Here is a 22,797-nt window from a genome sequence, read left to right on the forward strand (position 1 = left end):
TGGTGCTTCTGACCATTTTGATCAGCAACTCATCGCCGCTAGTTAGAGTTGGATACCCTTGCCTTCTTACCGAGCTTGTTATTGGTACAAAACCAGTGCTTGAACATGCACCCCTGCTTCTCTTTGAGACCGCGCATTGCTTGAAGAAGGTACGATTCTGTTCTTCTCATCGAGACACTGGTCTATACATAACACGATCGGTATAACTCACTACTCCGTATATGGCTGGAGCTGGATGGGGCCATATCATGGGCGGGATCTAGATTGAAGACTATTATTAATCCTTTGTCGCACAGTCTCACTTGGACGGTGCTCGCGCGAGCGAATCTCCGATCTTCCTCGCTATCCGAGCCGATAAGTCCGCTTCTCACGTTCTACAGAGCGGGGTATAAATGCAGTTTCACTCATCGCAGCCGCAGACTCAGATGTTGTTCGTTTCCAAGGTTGACTTGTTGAGCCGCGGAACTGGAGAACAGACCCTCTTTCCTTTTTTGGCTTAGTGCTTAGCTACCCCGTCTTTCTTCAGCCTTGGACTCTGGAACTCCCCGAACTTCTTACTTCTTTCAACAATCATCTCTCCACATAATACTCACCACGATGGCTCCCAAGATCCTCAAAGATGGCACCGTGCTGTCCTTCGATGCGTCTACGCAGTCGATCAAAGTCCTCCCGCGCGCCTCGATCTTGATCGTAGATGATCGCATCGCCGCCATCGAAGAGAACAGCAATGATCTCCCCGCTCCAGCCGGTGATGACATCGAAATCATCGACGTCTCGGGGAAGATTATCTCACCGGGCTTCGTCAACACCCACGTCCATGTCTGGGAGTCGGTCTACCGCTCCATGGGCCCCGATACCACGCTGGCCGAGTATATGGGCTGGGTTAGCCCCGCTGGTCAGTTGGCGCCCGCTGCCTTTACGGGCGATGATATTTACATCAGTGCACTGGAGGGGTATATCGAGGGCTTGAATGCCGGTGTTACTTCTGTTGTCGAGCATGCGCATAACAACTGGTCGAGGCCGGTTATGGAGTCCGGATATAAAGCCGCGCTTGATAGTGGCGCGAGGGTTTGGTGGTGTTATGATGTGTTGGAGAGGGAGAGTTTCTCAGCTGATGAACAGTGGGAGGCTTATGGGAAGCTTGTGGAGGGTAAGAGCGCGCTGGTCTCGGCTGGTTTGTCGTTGGATGCGCTTAGTTGGTCAATTCTGAATGGAGATGGGAAGGCTGTTGATTTCATTGAGAAGAAAAAGGAGTACGTTTCCTATCCTTATGTCGAGATGGATTGTGCTGACAGGCATAGCGAACTGGACATTCAGGCCCTCACTGTGCACCATCTCGGCGGCCCATGGCCTCAGGGGAACACGTCGCCTACTAGAATCTGCGCCGACAACAACCTTTACGAGGCAGACCTTCCAATCATCTTCTCGCATGCCTCCTTCCTCACCGAGTCGGACAAGAAAATGCTGCGCAAGCATAATGTCTTCATCTCAATTACGCCCGAGTCTGAATGCCACTACGGCCATGGCCAGGAGACCGGCCACGAGATCTCGGACCAGGCTTCGCTAGGCGTCGACACGAACTGGACCTTCTCTGGCGACATTATCGGCCAAGCCCGGCTTTGGTTGCAGCTGGTGCGACTGCGGCAATCTGAGAAGACTTTGCACGCCGGTCTACTTCCCAATGCATGCCCTATGGCCGTCGAGGAAGCATTCCTCCTAGCTACACGCCAGGGTGGCCGCGCCCTGCGAAGGGACGATATTGGCGTCATAACGGTCGGCGCCAAGGCTGATCTTGTTGTCGTTGATGGCGAGAGTCCGAGTATGCTCGGCTGGAGTAACCCGATTGCGGCGGTGATACTTCACGCCCACGCCGGGGATATTGAGCATGTCCTTGTGGATGGGGAGTGGAGGAAGAAGGATTTCAAACTCGTCGATCTGCCAATGGAGTGGAAGGACTTGCGGACCCGGTTTTTGGAGTCTGCGAGGCGCGTTCAGCCGCAGTTTAAGGTGCGGCCGCCTCTGCCGGAGAGGTTCTGGGGCACGGGAAGGTTTGGGGGTGTGGAAACTGTTAGCACTGTTTACAAGCCTTGAATCCGGCATGTTGTCATTTAGTTCTGTCTTGATTGTGCCATGTACTGTGGATATATTCAGTCAATCTCCGCGTTTCACTTATTTTTCTGCTCTTCTCTCCAACATTCGGCCTCCGCATCCGGTGCCGGCTTAAGAAGTTCTTAACTCCGATGACTCCAATGCATATAAATCTCCAACCATTCCTGCAATAATACCACATCTGCCATCGCACGCCATCCCGAAATTGATACTGTTCTCTACTTTATTTCTCAATCCAAGTCATGGCCAAGAAAACAATCGTCGTCGTCGGCGCCACCGGCCAACAAGGCGGCTCCGTCATATCCGCTATCCTCTCGTCTCCCACCCTTAGCAATGAATACACCATTCGAGGAACAACCCGCGACCCCAAGAAACCCGCAGCGCAAGATCTCATCAACAAGGGCGTTGAGATAGTCCCCGCCGACATAAATGACCTCTCCTCCTTGGTTGCCGCCTTCAGTGGCGCCTCCATTATCTTCGCCAACAACATCACGATCTACGACGGGCACACAAAAGAACACGAAATCTCCCAAGGCCGCGCCATGGCCGATGCTGCCGTTGCAGCAGGCGTCCCGGCTATAATCTACTCGACTCTCCCGCACGCGGGGGATATCTCGGACGGGAAACTCAGGCACATGGGCCACTTTGATGGGAAGGCGGAGGTTGAGGCGTATATTCGCACCCTGCCTATACGCTCGGCGTTTGTGGCGCCAGGGAGCTTTATGAGTAACTTCTTTGACAGTATGGCGCCGCACCCGGATCATGAGGAGGGGGGGGCGTATGCGATTGTGATGCCTGTTCCCGCCGACACAAAGCTCCCGCTCATTGATACGGCCGCTGACCTCGGGAAATGGGTGTCTGCTATCATTGAGGACTTTGATAAATACGAAGGGAGCGTTCTGTGCTGTGCTACGCGGCTTTACTCGTTGCGTGAGATTGTGCAAATTTTATCGACAGTGTCCCGGAAGAAGATTGTCTATAGGCAGGTTCCGCTCGAGGTGTGGAAGGGGTTTCTCCCGCCTCTTATGGCGGACCATATTGGGGATATGATGCTGTATTTCTTTGAGTTTGGGTATTTTGGACAGCGGACCGAGGAGAAGGTTGCGTTGGGTCAGGAGGGGGTTAAGGGGGGGTTGACGACGTTGGAGGAGTTTGTAAGGAGGAATCCGTTGAGGCTATAGATCGGGTCGTTGTTGAACGATGGTGTGTAAATAGTTCTTTATTGACGGTCTACGGGGCCGTTGGTTGATCGTCACGTCCATTGTCTATGTCGGCATATATACCGCTAAACCATCGAGGCTAGGTGGGTATATAGCCTGTTCTTGTACCCCAACAGTCTAATTATAAAGATTCCTAATTCTGCAGCTCCTACTGACCTTGTCCATTGCCTTCTGACTGTCTGGTTTTAAAAGAGTGGTAGGTTCCTTACATTGATCTCGGTTTGTATTCGGGGAAAATACGAAGCCACTGCCTGCATCCGGACAGCGGAGACGTTATGACTACTATAGTTCTATTCCTCTAAACGGAAGATAAGAGAGAGTCGAGACTACAGTAAAAATTGCCCTTCCTTATTCCATGCATAGATTATGGATGCTGCAATCGATTTTATGCAATCTAGATAATTCGTATCGAAAAGAGACGCCTTTCCTTTTTAGGCTGAGGCAGTTGAAGGTCAACACCTGCAGCCGTCTTAAATCCTTGACTCTCTTTTCTTCTCCACGCCACCTTCGTCTGTTTTTGAACTGCGTTTGGCGAGCAGACTGAACCATGATTACTTACGAGCGGTAGGAGTCTCCTGCAGGTTGTTTTTTTACTCCACTGCTACCCTGAGATATCCGCGTTACTTCTACCCATTAGCCGGTTTCCGCGACGGCTTTGCCAACATACAATCGCTATGTCAGCCTGCATTCTGTGACCAAAATTTCATTGTTTTTGGAGTGAAGAGACAAGGCGTGATAAGAACAATTGATACTGAAGATCGAAGCTGATGACTCCAGTGAATCAATAGGGACCCCTACCGGCCGGCCATTCATCCATTTGAGAACGCTTCTGTCGGTTCAATCTCAGCCTATCAGTCCTTTGGTAATATACGGGTTGTTCCTGTCCATTCGGGATTGTATAAAGAGTGGCCGGGGCTTGGGCGACATGATCATGGGTCAGATACGAGACGTCGCCGACGTTCATAACGCCCGACGGCGGCGCGGAGTCAAGAGACGAAGGTTCAGGTACCCAGTTATTCCATAGCTCCTCTGGGTTATCCGGATGGATGGACCAGTGGGCATCTTGGACGCCTTGTCCAGGAGGCGTGTCGGTTGTGTCAGGGAAACCCAGCGGGCACGGGATGCTTGAACCGGAAGCAGATGCGTCGGTCATTTCTTTATCTTCCGATGGACATTTTGGGATATCGCTCTCGCTGTGAGCTATAAACTCGATAATATCCGACACCTGACGGAGAACACGGGCGACCTTTCGGTGATAGCTGTTGGACTCCGCCGTTGAGACGAAGCGTGTGCAACACTCGGAAACTTGTCGCAGTAGTTGCAAGTCTTCCTTAGATGACGATGTTTGGTTATCGTTAAGGAGATCCGAGACGACGTCCTGGCCAAGGAAAAAATATGCAGGGATTGAGAAAGCATCCATGGCGCGACCCATTGACCGAATCACCGTCTCATTATTGACAGGGCTGGTGGTAGACGACACGACACTGCTAATGAGCAAGCGGAATCTGTCTATGACCTTGTAATCTCGAGCACCATTAGCAGCAAGAAGAAGAAGCAAGCAGCTCGCTCTCGCATCTGACCGAACTTGCTCCATGTGGTCCTGCTGTGAGCTGAGACGCAGAGCCAGTATCCTGGTCGCAAGGAATTCCAGCCCAGTCCCGACATTACGATCGAACTTCGAGTCGGAACTCAGGTCGAAAATGGCGAATGTTTTCGCGAACTTGGCAAGCTGGCGCTCAAGGGAGTTGATGTCTTCGGCTAGACTCCTGCGCGAGTTGGGATTGTCGGTATAAGCCGCTTGGTTCAGCAGATAGACCTCGTCCTGTATCATCGCTAACCGAACGCGCATGTGATACGGCCTCTCCCGCTCGACATCTATGCTGAGTCTCCTGATAAAATCGCAGTCATGGCTAGGTAGCCAAGACGCTGTCCCGCGAGTGATGCACAAGCTGCGGTCCCGAATGTACAATGATCGACGGGCCATTTCCCGTTCCACCGTCTCAATGTCGTTGTCATCGTGCGGAATCGGATGCGTCTGACGTCGACCTATCATTCGGGCCAGCATGCAAGCCTGTGCAAATATTGACTCGGCTAGTTCAGGTGGATCGGACTGTTCTTCTATGACACTCTGAAGCTGATTAGATTTGGGACATGAAGGAGATGAGGATTCGTACCAGCAGTATCAGCACTTGCACGTTAATCAGGCTTGGCTTGGTTAACAAACTAGATGCAAGCAGAGCCGCTCGGCTCGCAAGCAAAGGTTTGGCAAGGTTGGCAAAGGGGGTGGTTGGGCCTGGATCTTGCGTCTTTATTCCCATACCGAGAGCAAAGACTGCGATCGTTTTGAAACATATGACCCACGAATCCAGTATGTCGCCGGGCATATGAGGACGCGAATAAACAAGCTCGAGCTGGGCAAGAAGGTGACTCCGCACAAAGAGATCGGTGATGGCATCTCCATCCTCAAGAATTCGCTCGACAGCGGCCATGACCTCTTGCTTAAGTGGGAAACAGACCACTCGTGGTATATCGGATACTGGAACTGTTTCCGTGGCAGCCGCGGCCTCATAGAGACTTTGCAGTTTTTCAGCCAGACGGTCTTGATCCAAGGGATCCTGACTGGAGAGAATGTGTTGCCGTAGGTTACCGCAGAGAGCAGCCATTGAGTGAGGGCCAGTGTACCAGACATGACCGCGAGTCATCTCGCTGCCCAGCTGCGAACCGCTTTCTGTCAACACTGAGGCATTGCCGTCGGTATCCGCGTCATCTTTCCAAAGCTCAATGTCTTCTTCTTTGTTAGTGATGGATTCCTCCAGCGGCACGAATGTTTTTTGGTCACGGCCTTGGTCCAAAGCGAGGGTCAGACGCCGGAGGTGGGATTCGATGCTTGAGAGGCGGCCATGCAGTTGGTCGACGCTGTCACATCTAGGCATCCAGATGTTAGTCTGCCTCTCCACATGCAAGGTGATAGGCTACCGTGAATCACTTACAGCAGCTTGAGGTGGTTCACCCTCTTCGGGGGCGTTTGATAGATACAGACAACTCCGTCATCTTTGCCGCAATTCCCGCACCGCGGACGTTCCCTATCGCAGCGGATCTTACGTTCGCGGCAGCGTGTGCAAGCCAGATCAGGAGCATTGGAGTCGGAATGGCTCTGCAGGTATGTGCTTAGCCCGCTTCATGTAAAAGTTAGAGGTGGCATACAGGTTTTTCGCTGCCTGCCATCGTTTGCCTAGGTTGTCCGAACTGCGCTTCTGAATTGCTCTTTTGGTGGCCAAAGAATGGTTAGTAGAGTTGAGAAAGAGTTAAGCTGTCAACCGGTGATACCTGGAGGCCGGTCGCTGCTAGCTAAAGTCAAATGGCTTTGCCCGCTCATCCTCATTCGAACGGCTGATGGTAGGGCTATTTCCTCTTGCCCAGTCTTATGTGAGCCGGAGAGCCTCAATCACCATTATAGGCCCCCTATTTATTAAAGTCTCGCCAATATAGCGCCTAGACCGTTCAAAGCGCTCTACGGAGGAGCCGAAAATACACCTAGATTCGGCAACTCGCATCGGCTTACCCGCCAGCCTTCCTTCCAGACGCGGGGGACTCGCAAGCGCCGCATGCCATCCCTGAACCGGTGGGAAAATCTCTGCAACTACCGTTTCCACTTCTGGACCGATGGTGGGACGAGAATCCAGCTGAATGCCAATTCGGGTTGCTACCTTGGCGGGAGGAGTCCGCCTCATTGGGCATGCTTTAGCCTTCTCGACAGTGAGTGGTGCATTCCCACCCCCATCAATGCACTGCAATGCCGGCAACCCCTACCTCCCCTCATTCTCAGCTCCTACTCACACCCAATGTTTAGTCCAGGATGCGCCGTCTACTCCTCCGCGGAGGTTCGGCCTGGCCGGAACGCATACCCCTTTGGCAGTACTGTGTAGTATGACAAGAACTCAATGGCGGATTCTATTGGATCTAACAAGAGTATTATATTTGCTTATGCATTGTGTGCTTGCTTTGCCCAATCAACATTACTGCATTACTGCAATGCTGAGAAATAGGCGTCTAGGTCGGACACCTCCTCCAGGCCTCCTACCCACGCAACATGCTGGTCTGGGCGGCAGAGAACAACACACCCCTTCCGCTTGTCGATTCCGTATTCGGCATATGCACCCCCGCTGCCTTGTCCGTATGTTGCATCGTCGGCGAAAGCCTTGCCATAATCCCACCCAAGTCTCTCATCAAACGGGTGGAACATCTCTGGCAGATCTAACAGTTTGATAAATGTTCTTGGGCTCTTGTGGATTAGAATCGCTTCTAGCACCATTCCCTTGAGGTCCGATGTCGATTCTTTCCGCAATCTAGGGCAGTGTGACTGATCCTTGAAAGCGTCCGCGAACGCCTCTAGCCGTTTTACCCCCTCACTCTGGCGCAGGTCTCCAGCGAAAACGACCAGCCTCCACGCACCGTTGCTTGGCAGAACCTTTGCCAGTTGGACTGTGCTACCATCGGCCTGATTGACTACTGGTACCGTCGTTAGCCGCCTGCCTAGTTTTATCTGACGGGCGTGCGCTGGCTGCTTATCATCGTCCTTCGACGCAATCAGTAGGTTCGGTCGGTACGTCACTTCGACTCCAGACATGAACCCTGAGAATTCTCTTCGTACTTTGCTGACTTCGCTGATGGGCGCGTTCTGTTGTTCGTATGTCTGAACCAACTCCGAGTCCATCCTCATCAGCTCTTCCGCGATCGGATGCCGTTCGAGCTCATATGTCTCCAGGATCTTCGGACTCAATGCGCCGGTGATAACCGACCCCAGCTTCCACACGAGGTTGTATGTGTCTTGAATGGACACGTTCATCCCCTGGCCGGCTTTTGGGGAGTGAGTATGCGCGGCGTCACCGGCCAGAAAGACACTATGGTGGTCAGCACGATCTCAACCCATAAGCACTCTTATCCATACCGGTTTTTGACTTGGTAATTCTTGACAAGGCCTTGTTTTATCTTCATGCTGTCAGCTTAGACCACCCTTCTCGCTGAGCTGCAGCCTTACAGGGTAAACTGAGTACCAGTCGCAGTACTTGTACGTCAAACTGTACGGCTTCATAATCCTCTGTATCAGCTGGATCAACGCATCGGGCGATTCTTCGGTTTGCGCCATAGCTTTCTTGTCTAGCTCATCGTCTCCCTTGAGTTGTATATAGAACCGAACGAGACGATCCTCCCTCGGGGCCGTCATCACACTACCGAACTGGTCGGAGTGGATGGCGCAGGACTGCCGGATATCAGCTGCCAAACGTCAGACCGGCCCCTTTCACGTCCGATATAACTCACGAAAGTCAGTGATGGGGACAATGTCGATTACTCCCCACATTGAGTTGGTCGACTTGGCCTCCAGCGGCACGTCCAGCTGTTCCCTGACGAGACTCTTAGCACCATCGCAGCCGACTACATACCGCGCTTGGATGACCTCTGTGGCCTGCGCGTTCCCTTGGGAACTTGCATCGGAGTCGCCGTTCTGTAACACTTGGGCCATGCGGTCAGTCCGCTGGCCAGTGGTCTCCACCGTTACTGGATGACTTTCGTGGTCAGTAAAGTATATCTTCTCTGCTCGCTTTTGTCTCTCAATCTTGATGCGGCCCATTGACTCGATATAGTCGATTAAGATCTGCTCCACTTCGCCCTGATTCAGCAGCATCTGTCCGAACCTTGAGAGACCCTCTGGTTGCGATCGTGCCCGTTGCTGGCATTCGAGCTTTGACGTCTCCTTATTGACACCCTAGACGTCGTTAAGAACGATCCTACATTCATATTGACACAAATGCGCACCCAGTAACTCATCTCAATCTCGTGAACGCCCCTCCGCATGATCGGATCGACGATCCCGAAACTATCCAGGATCTCTAGGGTCCGGCTGTGGATGCCGTCAGCATGGCCGGTCTTTGTGCGATGGCCTTTGGCGTCGATGATTCGCGTCGACATGCCGTACTGGCTCGCCCAGCAAGCAGCCATGAGCCCCGCCGGCCCCGCGCCAATAACTAGCAGATCGGTCTGGGATGTTCTTAGCGCCATACTACGAGTGTTGAGGCATACCCCCAACGATATCTTTGAGATAGTCACAAACAATAGTCATTGGCTAGGCAACCGATGTACTGAATTGTGTTAAGTTATAATTAGGCTCTGATTGTCGATGCTAGTCCGTGGGAACGGCCAAAGTCTATGAGAGAATGATGAGAGTGGTCGACACTTGGGGCATGATGATGTATCGGCCGATGATGTCATGGCGACGTGGACCGGAACTCCATCAACCCACCCCCTTGGAAGACTACCCCATTTCATCCATTCCTATTATTAATGCCCCCCAATTGTCCAGTGGGAACCCACCTGCCCTGATAATCATGTTCACATGCCGATCTTCACATGTCTCGTTGCTTCTTTTCTTTGTTATTTACATCATCATCATCATCGCGTAGTTGGCTGCCCGGTGGCCGGCCCACTCTATCGTGAAACCAGCAAGCCATCATTAAGCTTGTAGCTCGCACAATGGCCGGCCCAGGAAGGGTATATATACCATGCAGCCTGCACTCCCCGGACCTCTCTAGCATCTACCTTGGACGAAGACCCAATCACAACACAACCACCAGTCCCAGTCCACCAACACTACACCCGACAAGAACAAATACCAACACAGACACCACCATGCCCTCGTCCAATTCGCCCGGTCCACACGTCACCACCGTCCCGGCTCAATCGGTTAACCCCTCTGCCGCCGACTCCAAGCCCCTCGAGTCCAAGGCGCCCGAGTCGAAGCCCGACGATGATAATGTCCCCGAGCCCGTTGAGCCCGAGCAGCCTAACCCTCCTGACGCGAAGTCCTTCAAGGATGCCCTGCTTGATGGGGATCGGCCGGGTCATGAGCTGAAGGATAATGGTGTTCCTGCTGCCGGCGAGCACTCGGATTCGGAATCTTCGGCGCGCTCGGGTGAGACGGAGACGAAGGATGATAGTACGAATACGTCAAGGTCGAATTCGAATTCGAATGTTAGTGAGAAGAAGGAGGATGAGAAGGTGAAGGAGAGCAAGGAGGATACCAAGTCTAAGAAAGACACCAAGTCTAAGAACCAGACGAAGAAAGAAAACAAGAAGGCCAGCAAGAAAGAGTCCAAGAAAGAGTCCAAGCAGGATAGCCGAGCAGAGAAGCAAGACCAGAAGCAAGACAACAAGCAAGACAACAAGCAAGACAACAAGCAAGACCAAAAGGACGACAAGGATCAGGATAACAACAAGCAAGCCGACATCCCCGTGACATCACCTCACTGCGCCGTAACCTCCAAGCGCCAGCCCGCAACAAACCTCGACGAAAAGGCCGGCGTGGCCCGCACCAACGTCGTCGAGGGCGATACCTCGCAGGGCTCAATGAAGGAGTTCCATGAATTTGTACGCGTTGCCCCTCCAACCCCTTTACTACCCCTACTAACGGCGACCCAGACCCCAATGCAACAACACGTCCTCTTCTGGGACCGCGACCGCGACGGCCAGATCTATCCGTACGACACATACCGCGGCTTCCGCGACCTGGGCTTCAACATCCTCTTCTCGTTCCTCGCGGTCCTGATCATAAACCTCAACTTTTCGTACCCCACGCGCCTCGCGCACTCGTTCATCCCGGACCCGCGCTTCCGCGTGTACGTCGACTCCATCTATAAGGCGAAGCATGGGTCTGATTCTGGGACGTTTGATGCGGAGGGACGCTTTGTACCCCAGCATTTTGAGGATATGTTTGCCAAGTATGATGGCGATAAAGATGGCGCTTTGACCTTTTCGGAGCTGTTCAATATGATGCATGGGAATCGGTGTGCGGCTGATCCGTTTGGGGTTTGTCCTCCCTATCCTTCCTCTGGTCTTGAAGGTGCTAATAAATTTGTTCTAGTGGGGAGCTGCCTTCTTCGAATGGGGCACGACGTGGCTGCTTATCCAGAAGGAGGGCAAGGTCTACAAGGACGATTTACTCGGCGTGTATGATGTATGTTTCTATCTCATGCTATCGTGCCGTTTATGCAGCGCTAATCAGTATATAGGGTTCGCTTTTCTGGAAGATCGCCAAGGCGAGGAAATCCGGTGAGGGCTGGTCCCAGGGCTTCGGACTCGGCGGCGACAACTTCCTGGGTGGTGTCAAGGTGTTCTAGACGAAGTGCCTAGCCCCTCAAAAAATGCAAGTCATGAGTGTATGAGTAATGCAGCCGTGGTCTTTAAATCGTTGCCAGACAGATCAAATAGATTGAAATCATGAGGAATCAGACTCGAGCCATCAAGGCGAATCTAATTCGGATTTTTGTAAAGCGGGATATCATCATACGGCGTCTGTATAGATGGGTGGACTGTCATGTTATGCGGCAGCTTCGGGAATGGCTCCCCGAACGAGCCATCCGCGAACTCGGCCGCCTCGAAAGTTGGTGACAGCGCTGTTGGGGAGGTGAGGCTGGAGCTGCGTGAATCCCTCTCCGGTGAGAAGACGCGCAGTTCCGACAACACCGCTGCTCGAGGGCCCGGCCCGAAGAACAGACGGTTGTATATACTGTTGCAAACCTCCCATGCCCGGCGAGACGGAACGTGTATTGCACCCAGGCTATGCAGCCAGTCGAGGCCTTTCTCCAGATGCAATGTAATATGTGATGCTCCGTCGGCATGGAAGCGGACACAGAACTCCATTTCGATCAGGAGTACGGTTATAGATTGCATAAAGTAATGCAAAACACACCACCAGGGCGATACCTGGACAAGCCAGAGCGCATCCGGCTTGTCCGGCAGTAAATCGAGCAGCTCGCATGCAGAGTCAATACATATCCTTGCGATCCGTTGCTGACTAAGCGCCGACGCTTCATTGGGAGATCGCTGCCGCTCGGAACGGCAAAGTGACGGCCGACTAAGGGCGATGCGTAAGCTGTAAAATCGAAAAGCCAAACTCCAGCGTTGACGCTCAAAATGAGGTGAAGAATGAGCCACCCTCCATTGGAACACGGCAGGAACACGACTCAACCATTCGTCCGTCTCCTGAACTAAATCCATGATAGAAGCGCTTATGGTTAGCCACGGCCGGCGCGCAAACCCGGGACTATAAAGCGAGTCAATAGCCCGACGCATAATCACGGTGAGATCCACAAAGTAGAAAAAGTAGAAGGAATTGCTAGGAGAAATGTCCATCGGACTCGGCAACAGGTCCTGCCCAAAAACAGGGTGCATTCTCGGTGAGTCCCATCCAACCGGGCTAGCCCGCCGCTGGGACGTCAGGCTCTGCATGTAGTCGGTGCGTGCGCGAAAGTCGGTTAGAAGGCGGGAGGCAATCGGTTCTCGAAATTGTTCCTCGTCGAAAGGGATCGGCAGCGGCGTCGTACTATACTTATCCGGTGCACTCGTAGGCCGACCGGTCATGATAGATAGCGTGTTCTCGAGAGTATAAAGTGACCACCAGACTCGATACCTAATTTCTTTTGAGAGGTTCGATGTTTCCTTACTCTCGCTGCGCAGATTGACACCGAGCGCAATGGCTGATCGGACCGAAACACCACAAGCTCTCCAGGAGCGATTAATGTGACCGATTGCCATTAGGAAGAACGCCGTCAGGCCTTCGACCTGAACCTGCTGAAGATTGGGATGTTCTAGAAGCTGACTCTCGCTGTAGTTGAGTTTGCGAGCTCTCGTAAAACAAGTCATCGGACTATCCGCTTCCAAAACCCATGGCTTTGAGACCAGCTGTGCAAACTTTGACGCCAGCGCAAAAACCAGATTTAGGATTGTAAGCCATCGCTTTGTCGGTTGGATGTCCGTCCGCGTATAATACATCTCGTATTGCTGCATAAATGGTATCTTGGCGATGATCGGGAAGGAGGGGTGGACGGTAAAGAAATAGCAGTCGAGCAGTTGATCGGCGATATGACGCGGCGGTCGTCCGTACGGATCGATATTTGGATCTAAAATGAGCTCTTCATCGTCCAGGAAATAACAGACCGATGTCAGAGATTGTGATTTGTTCGAGGCCTCGTTGTCCAAGAACGGGGTGTCTTTTTCGAGAACTTGGTACAGCTCGTTTATCCAAGACATTTCCGAAGGGCCTCCCATGAAACCGATAGCCTGCAAACCCTTGTCCTTGTGGAAATCTTCTTGGATGTATTCGATACCGAAGGAGCGGATCTGGGGGTGCGTAGAAGGGTGGGGCGCGTGGTCGGCGTTCGCAGAATCTTGCTCTAGACTGGCGAACTGCTCTGAATTAGCCCGCCTTCTTAAAACTGCGGCCGATGCATTTTTATTCATACCTGAGATCGTGTCCTTGCAATGAGATCCTTGTCCTGGCTATCCACTCGCGGTTGAATTTCCTGCAGCAGTCTGTCGTAGGCCTGAACCTGTTTCTCCAAGTCTTGTAGCCGTTTCTCTATCACCTCTCGCTTCCCATCCATATAATTGCATTCAATACTAAGGCTGGTGCACCGGCTGCACGGGGTTTCTCCGTTGCATTTCGTCTTCTGTTTGCGGCATTCGAGGCAGGCTCTCCGGACGCGTCGGTTACCGAACGTTCGAAGCTGGGAAACGCGGGGAATGGCGATTTTGGAGCCGGACGTCGAGGGCTCGGAAGATGTCAGCGGGAGCGCTGAATCGGAATTCGTCATCGCAGGGAAAGACACTGTACGTTGATCAGATGCGGCCGATGAAGGGCCAGGAAAGGAGACGACGCGAAAGATGGCATGGTTGCCCGCAGGGCGAGGGCGCTTATTCGATCGCATGGCACAGCGATCGCGGGGAAAAGGGCAGGAGACGGGCGTCCCATTTGAGGAGAAAGCCACCCATCTCTGAAGAAGCGCGGATGGAGATAAATGTCCGCCTCACCTTAAACGAAGGGGTGACAGCGGTTGACCCAAGAATCGGGGGTGAAAATTGAGGTTGTCGAGACGCTCGGAAGCCAGTGCCGATTGGCGGAAAGCCCATCCGGGATTTTCCTGCACGCGCGGGTCAGGCCGGGATCTGCTGCCTCGCTCTCTGACTGGGCGGGCTCTTATATCCCCCGGCCTTCATTCGGTGTCCCTGGCGGCGTTCACGCATCCATCTGGAGGCGAACTCCAGATCTGATGGGTCGAGCACTCACCTCCTTGCTGATTCGTCCATGCCCGTCCCAGAGCACTGGGCCCTCGAAAATCTGAGATCTTGTGTTCCCAGAATAGGAGAATGCAACATACTAGCTATGTACTCTGTACGCTGTACGCCGTTTCTGCCCAACAGCCGCTCTCTTCTGCTAACCCGCGTTAGATACAGCACGGGGCCCTATAGACCGTCCAGGCTATTAGCGTTGAGAGTCCCTTTGAGATCGAATTCGCCATGGTTTCCCCGAAGATGAGCCCTGTGCGGAATGGAGACGACGAATCTTAAACCCACCTCCGCCACGAGTCCACCCAGCGCAAACCTGCGGAGTAGTGCAATGCAAGGCGCCCACTGCGGCAATGAAGGCTTTAAATCTCAGGGCTTTTGATTCATTCCAGATGCTAGGGGCTCGAAGCACGTTCAAAATGTATCATTCGCACTTAGCCCAATGGACCTCGGCAGTTACGAAGAGCCAGCTCTTCAAAGAAACAAGGCGTTACGTGCCCTAGACATAGCTACGAGGATGCTATATGAGGCGCACGGATTCCTGGCCCTCGCCAACGTTTTTGCAGCATTTTGACTGCCTATCCCTGAGGTCGTGCTCAGCAAATCCCGACTGGACCAGCAAGTTCAGACTTCAGAATCCGTGGCAGCCACATGTCATAAAGCTAGTCGGTAGGTCTCACGAACGCCAGTATTTGCGTGGCTATTCAGGTTGCACCCGCTTCCCCGTGTCGGCAGTTCAATGCCCCAACGACATCCGTTCGACTCCCTGCACTTGCGTCTGCGCAAATGATATATGGCGGTAGCAGATACGTAGAAATCATGAGTTTGCAGTACATCGTCATGCAGTCTTGATGATGCTGTAAAGTTAGCCTGTGGGTTTTGCTCAGATTCAATGTTAGACGAGACAAGCGCAGGCGAAATATATATTCAACTCTGTAGCAGCGACACCCTCAATCCAATTACGGACCCACTTTTTGTACTTGGATATATTGGGGAAAGGCATTGTCTCGTTTCTGCCAATGAAAATCGCACATATGCTTATTTACAGCGCATAGATCGGGCTACTCGTATGAGAGAAGGACTTACCTGTTGCAATAACCATCGCTGTAGTTGTATTAGTGGAGGGTGGCTAGTTACGCAGAGGAAGCTTTGCCGGATGCCGCAGAGTGCTAGAGCAAGTTTTCTCCAACTCCCAAGTCTCTAGCTTCACGACCATCGAAGTTTCTTTCTTATCTCCGACCCTTCGTCCAGATAAGATCGCCCCTCTCCACTTTTCTAGTGTTCATCTTGTTCCAACCTTCTCCAGTTTCCCCAGTCAACAACCAACTGCGACCATGTTATCCAGTCACGTTTGTGCTCGTTGCGCCCATACTGTCAGTCTACTTGGCCTAGAATCAGACTGCGCTGCAATCAAAGCTGACTGCTTCAGAAACAAAGATGCGATGGCTCCTCCCCGTGTTCCCGATGCACCCGTAAGCCTCGTTATTTTTTGAGGCTAGACATCTCTCATCGTTACCAGGATTGGGCCACCTCTGTGAGCCTCAGGTGCCAGGCAAAAGACCTCAAGTCTCTCGACGACCGCGGGCAACTCGATCGCGGGGAGGATGCATTTCCTGCAAGTCTCGGTTAGTTCCTCCGATTTTACAAATTACTCGTTCTATCCTAATGTGGTGAAAGGAAGAAGAAGTGTGACGAGCTGCGCCCTCAATGCGGGGATTGTCGTCGCCTAGATATTCCGTGTGTCTGGAAGTCCTCATCTCCTTCTCTTGCCTCCGAAGGCTCTCCATCTTCTCGTGTCAACGATGTTGCCTTAACCCCGTCGCCTTCCGCGGATCCACATACTGTCCCTTCACTCAGCGCCTTTCCCGAGGAAGAAGCTTCCCTTTCAATACATCTTACATGGCCAACTCTGGATACTCCCATCCCCAGTCCTGGAGCATTCTCCGTACAAGCACCGCTCAACCCGCATCTGCGCACCGACGAGGATATATCGATGTTTAACCACTACTTGCACATCGTGTCGCGCTCTTTATCACGCTCTGCGAAGTCAGACGAGAACCCGTTCCTCACAACTCTCCTTCCCTTAGCTACCGCGTCGGACATGGTGACTAGCGTTATTCTGGGACTCAGTGGTAGTCATTGGAAGCGCGTTTATCCCGCAATTTGGGATCGAGCTCTGACGCGTCAAGGACAAGGTAAACGCCTAGCCTAGCCACTAACACCAGTGGAGAACCGCGCTAAGTAGCATCGCAGCATTAACTCAAGTCAATCTGCTCTTAAGCCAAACGAACCTATCGAGACCGCTAGAAACGTGCATCACCATTCTCCTGCTCTGCTTTGCGGACTTATTCGACGGGACATCTAGAGCATGGAAGTGGCATCTGAAAGCGGCCAGTGTCCTCATTCAATCAATCGGCGTACTGGTCCTCGAAGGTACAGCAGAGGGGATATTTTGTCTTCAACTATTTTACTACCTTGATTCCATGTCCACAATCTCACGGTGCCGACCACCATTTCGAGGCTCTCTAAGCCTTTCAGATCTCGCCATTCGCGACGATTCATTAACCTCTTTGAGTCATCAATCTATTCCTTTCCCTAATTCGCCATCTTCTATAGCGATCTCAGGAGTAGACCCCGCGCTCCTCAGTCTCGTCGGGGCTGTAAACCTTCTCGCTTCTCATCGGAAGAGCCGGACTGATGAACTGTCAGAAATCGGCTTCCGCACCGCGGCTACGCGTGTGCAAAAACAGCTCGACTCGTGGCGCAGAAAATATGAAGCAAAAGCCCCGTACCTGCAGTCTCTGAATGATGTAATGTACCATGCTACAACAGCCTTCGCGTGGGCCATTCACTTACGTCTGCATCAAATCGTTGAAGGTTATGATCTCGACCATCCAAATGTGAAGTTGGCCATGAGCAAAATTATGGAGGCGATTTTGCCTATTCCGTACGGTAGCCCTATCGAGGGAAGTCTGCTGTTTCCCCTTGTCATTGCCGGCGCAGGCAGTACAGAGATTGAGAGACAAATGGCAGTCAAGGAGCGACTGATGGTTATGGAGAATACGTTGGGGTTCGGGCATGTGGGACAGGCACGACAGTTACTGGAGACCGTCTGGGCACAGGGCCACGAACGGAACTGGGCATTCATTCGATATACACAATTTCCCGGTTTTGTTTTCGTCTAGGTCTGAGTACCTCAACGCACTAGTCGGAATTTGCCAATAGCTCCGCCAGATGCTTATCCATGTCATACCCGCACACCTCCTCAATCGTCAACTTTCCCGGTCTATCCATAGCAGAGGACCATCCGATCCGCTCATTCAAATCCTCTCTCGCGCGGAAACTCGCGTCTTGTACCCGCGTCGCCCTGGGTTTACGCAGCTTCTCGTACAACGCGAGCCCGCGTTCCAGGCCGTACTTCTGTCGAAAATCTCGATGGAAGACCAAACCCAAGGCCCCGGCATCCTCAAACGCCATACATGAGCCCTGCGACTGATCTGGCATCATGGGATGCGCTGCGTCGCCAAGAAGGCATACCTTGCCTTTAGCCCAGTAGGGATATGGTTGATGGCGGTATACTGCATTCTTAGCTTTCTATACACCCTCAGTCTTAACAGATTGGATGTACTTACATCGCCACATCTTGACGTCCTCCGCGTTATCCATGAGTGTCCGCATTCTCGGGTCCAGATCTGGAAATGTCGCAAGAAGCTGCTGCGGCGAGGCTGAAATACTCCATCCATCGTCTCGCAGATTGTTGTACTCTGACGGATAGAAACAGTAGCAGCTCACAACGTCGCCATTACTGCACGGTGACATGACAATTTTGTTTATGCCAAAGCCTCCCCAGTACTCGATTGCCTGATTGTTGATGTAGTCTTCCAATCCCAGGGCGCGCAGCTTGTTGGCACCAATAATACAGCGGTAGCAGCAGGAGGTGGACATCTCGAACTGCGGCGTTATGCCGATGCGCTCTTTAGTCAGGGACTGTCAGAATAGCATTAGCCGTCTATGAGCGCCTTGGAACACCAATAGTGCAACGGACCCTGATGCCATCTGCAGCGACGATCAGATCGGCAGTCGCTCTTTGGCCGTTTTCAAAATGAATGACACCCGCTTCTGCGTCAATCTCAGTTGCCTTATGGTTGATTTCGAGAACACATTTCGGTCCTTCGCCTGATTCTTCAAAAGCGGACTTCAAGAGCTGGCTATGAATGTCGATACGATGAAAATTGTTATAGTCCTAAATCCGTCAGTCTGCATCAAAATGGACCGAGCACAACTTACGGTCCCAAATTTTGCTTTATAGTCACCAAGTCCGAACTCATTCAGAACATGACCATCTTTCCACTCATGCATGATGAGCTTTTTCAAAATCACCTAAAACACAATCAGCTATCTCTAACCTTTCTCAGTTCAAAATGCTTATGAGATACCGGTTTGGCAGCGGCAATGTCGACCCCCCATCGTTCCAGGAACTTTGACCCATTTGGAGCCGCACTCAACGACGCACCGACCTCCCCAGCAAAGTCATGGCGCTCATAGACTGTAACGTGATGCTGCTGACGACGCAGTGCAACCGCAGCTGCGAGACCACCCAGGCCAGCGCCAATGACCGCTACGTTCAAGGGTGTATCCGTGCGGGAAGGCATTCTTTTGACGGCAGGGATATGCAAGGACGCAGTTGTGCCTTGTGAGCGTATAAATATGCCGAAGCTCCGCTTAGAGGTCATGAGGAATAATATGGCGATTAAGCCTCCCGACGGGCCCAATACGATTGGCTCTTCCTGTGCGGCACTTATCGGATACGAAGATCGACTGGATGGCCTGCGCCGACTGGACAATTCATCCTTGCTGATAGTGCGGGGGGGATTATCTATGCGACGGAGATAAGCAGCCACCTGGGCCTCGATAGCCACCGGCTTATATGCTCCAAGTCAAGTCTTCACTTTGATGGGCGATTGCATGATCTACTCCAATATGGACGCAAAACACGCAAAGAAGGCCTCGGCGGAGTATGCCGTGGGCGAGATGGATCTGTCTGACCAGGCTCTGCTGCGACGGATCGACTGGCGAATCTTGCCGATCATGTTCTTGACCTATTTCCTCCAGTTTCTGGATAAGGTGTCATTGAATGTTAGTTATCGCACTATCGAGCCTGCGATTATACTAACAAAATTAGTATGCAAATATTATGGGCTTGCAAAAGGACTTGGGCATGTCAGGGAATGACTTCTCCTGGCTCGCCACAGCATTCTATATCGCCTACGCGGTTGCTGAGATCCCTCAAGGTAAGCGACCGTCTAATGTATCGAAAAGAAAGCTAATGAACAGGTATTTTGTTACAAAAATATCCGATAAGCAAAGTCCTCGGATTCAATGTGCTCATCTGGGGTGTTCTCCTGTGCTGCTCTGCCGCCGCACACAACTATGCCGGCATATTAGCGATAAGAACACTGCTCGGAATGATGGAAGCAGTGATAGCGCCCTCCCTGACCCTATATACGAGCATGTGGTACACCCGCGCAGAGTCGACTCCGCGCTTTGGCCTCTGGTACTGCGGTCTCGGTGTCGGGCAGATTATCGGCGGCTTAATCTCCTTCGGAGCCCAGCATGCTCCAGTCGGTGGATGGGCAGGGTGGCGGATCATGTTTGTTGTGATTGGGATAGTCAACCTGCTTGTCGCCTTGCTTGTCCTCTTCGTCCTTCCCGAAACTCCTGAAAAGGCTTCATTCCTTTCTCCCGCGGATAAGGCTCGCATCGCAGAGCGCCTGCAGCTTGACTCGGCGGGCGTTGGCAAAAAGGTCTTCCGTTGGACCGCCGTCGTCGAAGTATTTGGCGACTTGCAGTCGTGGTTGTTGATCCTCTTGACTATCCTGATTACCATCCCGAGTGGAGTTATCACCACCTTCTCGTCAATTCTTATCCAGGGGTTCGGCTACAGCTCGAAAGAGAGTGCGCTGCTGAACATGCCCTCGGGCATTGTAAGCATTGTTTGCACAATGGCGTCTACCTACGGGATTGCGAAAGGATACTCCCGTTGGCTTTCGATCAACATTCTGCTCGTTCCGACACTGCTCGGCTCGTGCCTCATGAGTTTCCTGCCAACCACAAATCAGGTGGGGTGTTTGGCGGGTATCTATATGGTCAACGCGGTATGTCTTATACCCAATCTCTCTCGATCGGACATGGACTAATGTGATACGGCAGACTGTTGCACCGCTTGCTTTGATCTTCGCATGGACAGGCGCAAACTATAAGGGCTATACGATGAAAGTTGCCGGTACCACCCTTATTTCCGCGGCGTTCAGTATAGCCAATATCATCGGGCCCCAGACTTTTCAGGCTAAAGACGCTCCCGGGTAAGTAGACAAGTTCAATCAATGCCATCGAATTGTCCGAGTAGATCTAACGGATTAACAGATACACACCGGCCAAGACTACCCTGGTGGCCGTCAATTCCGCGGCTATCGTTGTCTCTACAGCCCTCCGTGCCATCTATGGCTACCGCAACAAGCGAGCTAATCAGCTTGGTACGCCAGCGCAAAGTAAAATGGAGGCTAGACTGGCAAGCGAGCGAGAGGTTGGGAGTGGGATAGACACAGGGAATGTAGACTTCAGATATGTCTACTAAGGCTGACGTTGATCTGCGTATCTGTGCGACAGCCCTACCAAGACACTACATCAAATTGACTGATAAACAGCTCGCCTGCCATTCTTCCATCGAAGCGATATACTAGCAAGACAAAACGTGACACTCAAGGTCCTCGTAACCGGCGCAAACGACTTCCTCGCCGCCCACTGCATCGCCCTTCTCCTCTCGCGCGCCCATCATGTCATCGGCACGGTCCGATCTCAGTGCAATGCCACCGCAACACGCGAAGCCCTACACGCCCACCATATTTGCATCTCCTCCAATATTGTCCGTTGTATGGGGGGATACGCCCGCGGCATCCATCATAAACCGGCATAACAGCCGAAGAATGTTCTTCCGGTCGTCTCTACCGCTGCCCCAACGAAAAGTACAGACTTGGTACTAGTAACTACTATTAGCAAATGTCCATTTCAAAGAATACTATAGTAAGTAGCAACTTACCTGGTCATTATTATCCATATGATAGAAATGAAAATCGTGGGAGTCAGTAAGGACTCCGAAAACGGTCGTCTTGGCCTTTGCCTCCTGCTTGCGGGCTTTCAGGACCATGCCTTAAGATTGGCAAGAATTAGCACCAAAAGAAAGTGATAGCTGAGTATAACCATAGCGATTGATACACCCTCTGGCCCGTACGGAGCTGCATACCGGCAAACTTTATCAATCGAAACCTACGCGTCCATCCTCGGACAGTCACTCCGTGTGATGACGTTTCTGCTATATTTTATGACTCACCCGCTCCATTCTATTTCATCTACCAGATAACAACAGAGATCGCTTGATCACTACCTTGACTACTAACCACAAGCTACTAACCACGATGTCCGGCTCAAGCCCCCACCGCATCTTCTCCATCCCTGAGGTGGTTGAGGCCATCCTGCTTAAAACCGACACCCGCACCCTCCTAACGTCTGCCCAACGCGTCTGCCGCCATTGGCAAGACCTCATTGGAAATAACGATAACCTCCAGCAAGCTTTATTCCTCAAGCCCTCGGGGCTAAGGCTTGGCCATGTACACGATATGGTCCAGTCCGAGGAATTGGCAGCTGGTATAGACCCGCTTGTTCTATGGATGGATTGGATCGACTTAAGGAGCAACGAGCGGAAGTACCAGGGCGAGCGAGCAAGAGCAATGTCGCGTTACGTGAGGACGTGCGATATCTTTGTCTTTTGCCATTCCTGCTCCTTGTTGAACGAGGACTTTCGCTTCAAACACTGGCAGAACAATGGAATTAATGGTTGGTTGTGGAAGGCGCAGCAGAGGTTCTTTCGAAAAGGGCGATATAGGATACCTATTTGGGAGGATGAGGAGGAGATGATGGAGGATAGGGGCGAGGTTGAGGACAAGAGGAGAGAGCCGGAGGAGGTCTATATCTTGGGACCTCCCAGGGTCGTCGATCCGGATGACGTGGAGGACTCGGAGGACTCGGACGATTCAGATTCAGATTTTGACGACTCGGACGATACCTAGGTACATACTCGAGGTACTACCTACACACTTCCAGCAACGAGGAGGGTGGCGACAAGGACGATGATGTTGAGGAGAACGTTGATGCCTGGCTATGGAGGGGCTGCTGCTATTCTGCCTTCAAAAACTAACTTATTTTGATCGATTCCCGTCACGAGGATGCCTTACTGCCGCCGAGGCCAGAGTAAGAGTCTGTGGATGCTCTTTGCTCTGCGAATGAACCCTTTGGA

At 52.2% G+C, this 22,797-nt stretch overlaps 9 protein-coding genes across 9 annotated transcripts; 5 read left to right on the forward strand and 4 right to left on the reverse strand.

Annotated features, from left to right (window-relative positions):
• Window positions 1–42: 42 nt before the first annotated feature.
• Window positions 43–2,221, forward strand: BDW74DRAFT_115789 (uncharacterized protein). The gene is made up of 2 exons (XM_073721904.1): window positions 43–1,253; window positions 1,302–2,221. Exons 1-2 carry the CDS (start codon window positions 598–600, stop codon window positions 2,089–2,091), a joined length of 1,446 nt encoding a protein of 481 aa, XP_073578094.1. The 5' UTR covers window positions 43–597; the 3' UTR covers window positions 2,092–2,221.
• BDW74DRAFT_115790 (NmrA/HSCARG family protein) lies at window positions 2,222–3,425 on the forward strand. Its single transcript, XM_073721905.1, has one exon. The coding sequence runs from the start codon at window positions 2,352–2,354 to the stop codon at window positions 3,288–3,290; it is 939 nt and encodes a 312-aa protein (XP_073578095.1). The 5' UTR covers window positions 2,222–2,351; the 3' UTR covers window positions 3,291–3,425.
• Window positions 3,426–4,110: 685 nt separating this feature from the next.
• BDW74DRAFT_183767 (uncharacterized protein) lies at window positions 4,111–6,554 on the reverse strand (the record flags this gene model as incomplete). Its single annotated transcript, XM_073730600.1, has 4 exons — window positions 4,111–5,457; window positions 5,504–6,254; window positions 6,320–6,483; window positions 6,534–6,554. The coding sequence occupies 4 exons, from the start codon at window positions 6,552–6,554 to the stop codon at window positions 4,111–4,113; spliced, it is 2,283 nt and encodes a 760-aa protein (XP_073578096.1).
• Window positions 6,555–7,195: 641 nt separating this feature from the next.
• Window positions 7,196–9,517, reverse strand: BDW74DRAFT_163547 (uncharacterized protein). The gene is made up of 6 exons (XM_073726119.1): window positions 9,439–9,517; window positions 9,144–9,365; window positions 8,649–9,093; window positions 8,368–8,603; window positions 8,278–8,318; window positions 7,196–8,230 (listed from the first exon to the last, which is right to left on the reverse strand). The coding sequence occupies exons 1-6, from the start codon at window positions 9,445–9,447 to the stop codon at window positions 7,354–7,356; spliced, it is 1,830 nt and encodes a 609-aa protein (XP_073578097.1). The 5' UTR covers window positions 9,448–9,517; the 3' UTR covers window positions 7,196–7,353.
• Window positions 9,518–10,013: 496 nt separating this feature from the next.
• On the forward strand, window positions 10,014–11,500 carry BDW74DRAFT_171548 (caleosin family protein; the record flags this gene model as incomplete). Its single annotated transcript, XM_073727325.1, has 4 exons — window positions 10,014–10,751; window positions 10,803–11,189; window positions 11,245–11,337; window positions 11,393–11,500. 4 exons carry the CDS (start codon window positions 10,014–10,016, stop codon window positions 11,498–11,500), a joined length of 1,326 nt encoding a protein of 441 aa, XP_073578098.1.
• On the reverse strand, window positions 11,485–14,176 carry BDW74DRAFT_115921 (putative C6 transcription factor). The gene is made up of 2 exons (XM_073721910.1): window positions 13,625–14,176; window positions 11,485–13,568 (listed from the first exon to the last, which is right to left on the reverse strand). Exons 1-2 carry the CDS (start codon window positions 14,087–14,089, stop codon window positions 11,634–11,636), a joined length of 2,400 nt encoding a protein of 799 aa, XP_073578099.1. The 5' UTR covers window positions 14,090–14,176; the 3' UTR covers window positions 11,485–11,633.
• Window positions 14,177–17,068: 2,892 nt separating this feature from the next.
• Window positions 17,069–19,099, reverse strand: BDW74DRAFT_183771 (uncharacterized protein; the record flags this gene model as incomplete). The annotated part of the gene is made up of 6 exons (XM_073730602.1): window positions 17,069–17,141; window positions 17,653–18,025; window positions 18,080–18,434; window positions 18,493–18,690; window positions 18,735–18,827; window positions 18,884–19,099. The coding sequence occupies 6 exons, from the start codon at window positions 19,097–19,099 to the stop codon at window positions 17,069–17,071; spliced, it is 1,308 nt and encodes a 435-aa protein (XP_073578100.1).
• A 328-nt stretch (window positions 19,100–19,427) lies between these two features.
• Window positions 19,428–21,420, forward strand: BDW74DRAFT_183772 (uncharacterized protein; the record flags this gene model as incomplete). The annotated part of the gene is made up of 6 exons (XM_073730603.1): window positions 19,428–19,583; window positions 19,630–19,738; window positions 19,782–20,602; window positions 20,658–20,809; window positions 20,871–20,980; window positions 21,152–21,420. The coding sequence occupies 6 exons, from the start codon at window positions 19,428–19,430 to the stop codon at window positions 21,418–21,420; spliced, it is 1,617 nt and encodes a 538-aa protein (XP_073578101.1).
• Window positions 21,421–21,930: 510 nt separating this feature from the next.
• BDW74DRAFT_163555 (uncharacterized protein) lies at window positions 21,931–22,614 on the forward strand. The gene has a single exon (XM_073726120.1). It carries the CDS (start codon window positions 22,121–22,123, stop codon window positions 22,568–22,570), a length of 450 nt encoding a protein of 149 aa, XP_073578102.1. The 5' UTR covers window positions 21,931–22,120; the 3' UTR covers window positions 22,571–22,614.
• Window positions 22,615–22,797: the final 183 nt, after the last annotated feature.

This window comes from Aspergillus multicolor, assembly GCF_047715735.1.
Source record: "Aspergillus multicolor strain CBS 133.54 unplaced genomic scaffold BDW74scaffold_50, whole genome shotgun sequence".
Lineage (NCBI taxonomy): Eukaryota > Fungi > Ascomycota > Eurotiomycetes > Eurotiales > Aspergillaceae > Aspergillus > Aspergillus multicolor.

Bases quoted from the DNA above. Each gene is read 5' to 3' on its own strand.
- BDW74DRAFT_115789 (XM_073721904.1), top strand. From the start codon at position 598: ATGGCTCCCAAGATCCTCAAAGATGGCACCGTGCTGTCCTTCGATGCG. The intron at 1,254-1,301 runs GTACGTTTCCTA...TGACAGGCATAG, and splicing joins TTCATTGAGAAGAAAAAGGA to CGAACTGGACATTCAGGCCC.
- BDW74DRAFT_115790 (XM_073721905.1), top strand. From the start codon at position 2,352: ATGGCCAAGAAAACAATCGTCGTCGTCGGCGCCACCGGCCAACAAGGC.
- BDW74DRAFT_163547 (XM_073726119.1), bottom strand. The intron at 8,604-8,648 runs GTGAGTTATATC...GACGTTTGGCAG, and splicing joins TGTCCCCATCACTGACTTTC to CTGATATCCGGCAGTCCTGC. The intron at 8,319-8,367 runs GTAAGGCTGCAG...GACAGCATGAAG, and splicing joins ACTGGTACTCAGTTTACCCT to ATAAAACAAGGCCTTGTCAA.
- BDW74DRAFT_115921 (XM_073721910.1), bottom strand. From the start codon at position 14,089: ATGCGATCGAATAAGCGCCCTCGCCCTGCGGGCAACCATGCCATCTTT. The intron at 13,569-13,624 runs GTATGAATAAAA...AATTCAGAGCAG, and splicing joins TTGCAAGGACACGATCTCAG to TTCGCCAGTCTAGAGCAAGA.
- BDW74DRAFT_163555 (XM_073726120.1), top strand. From the start codon at position 22,121: ATGGTCCAGTCCGAGGAATTGGCAGCTGGTATAGACCCGCTTGTTCTA.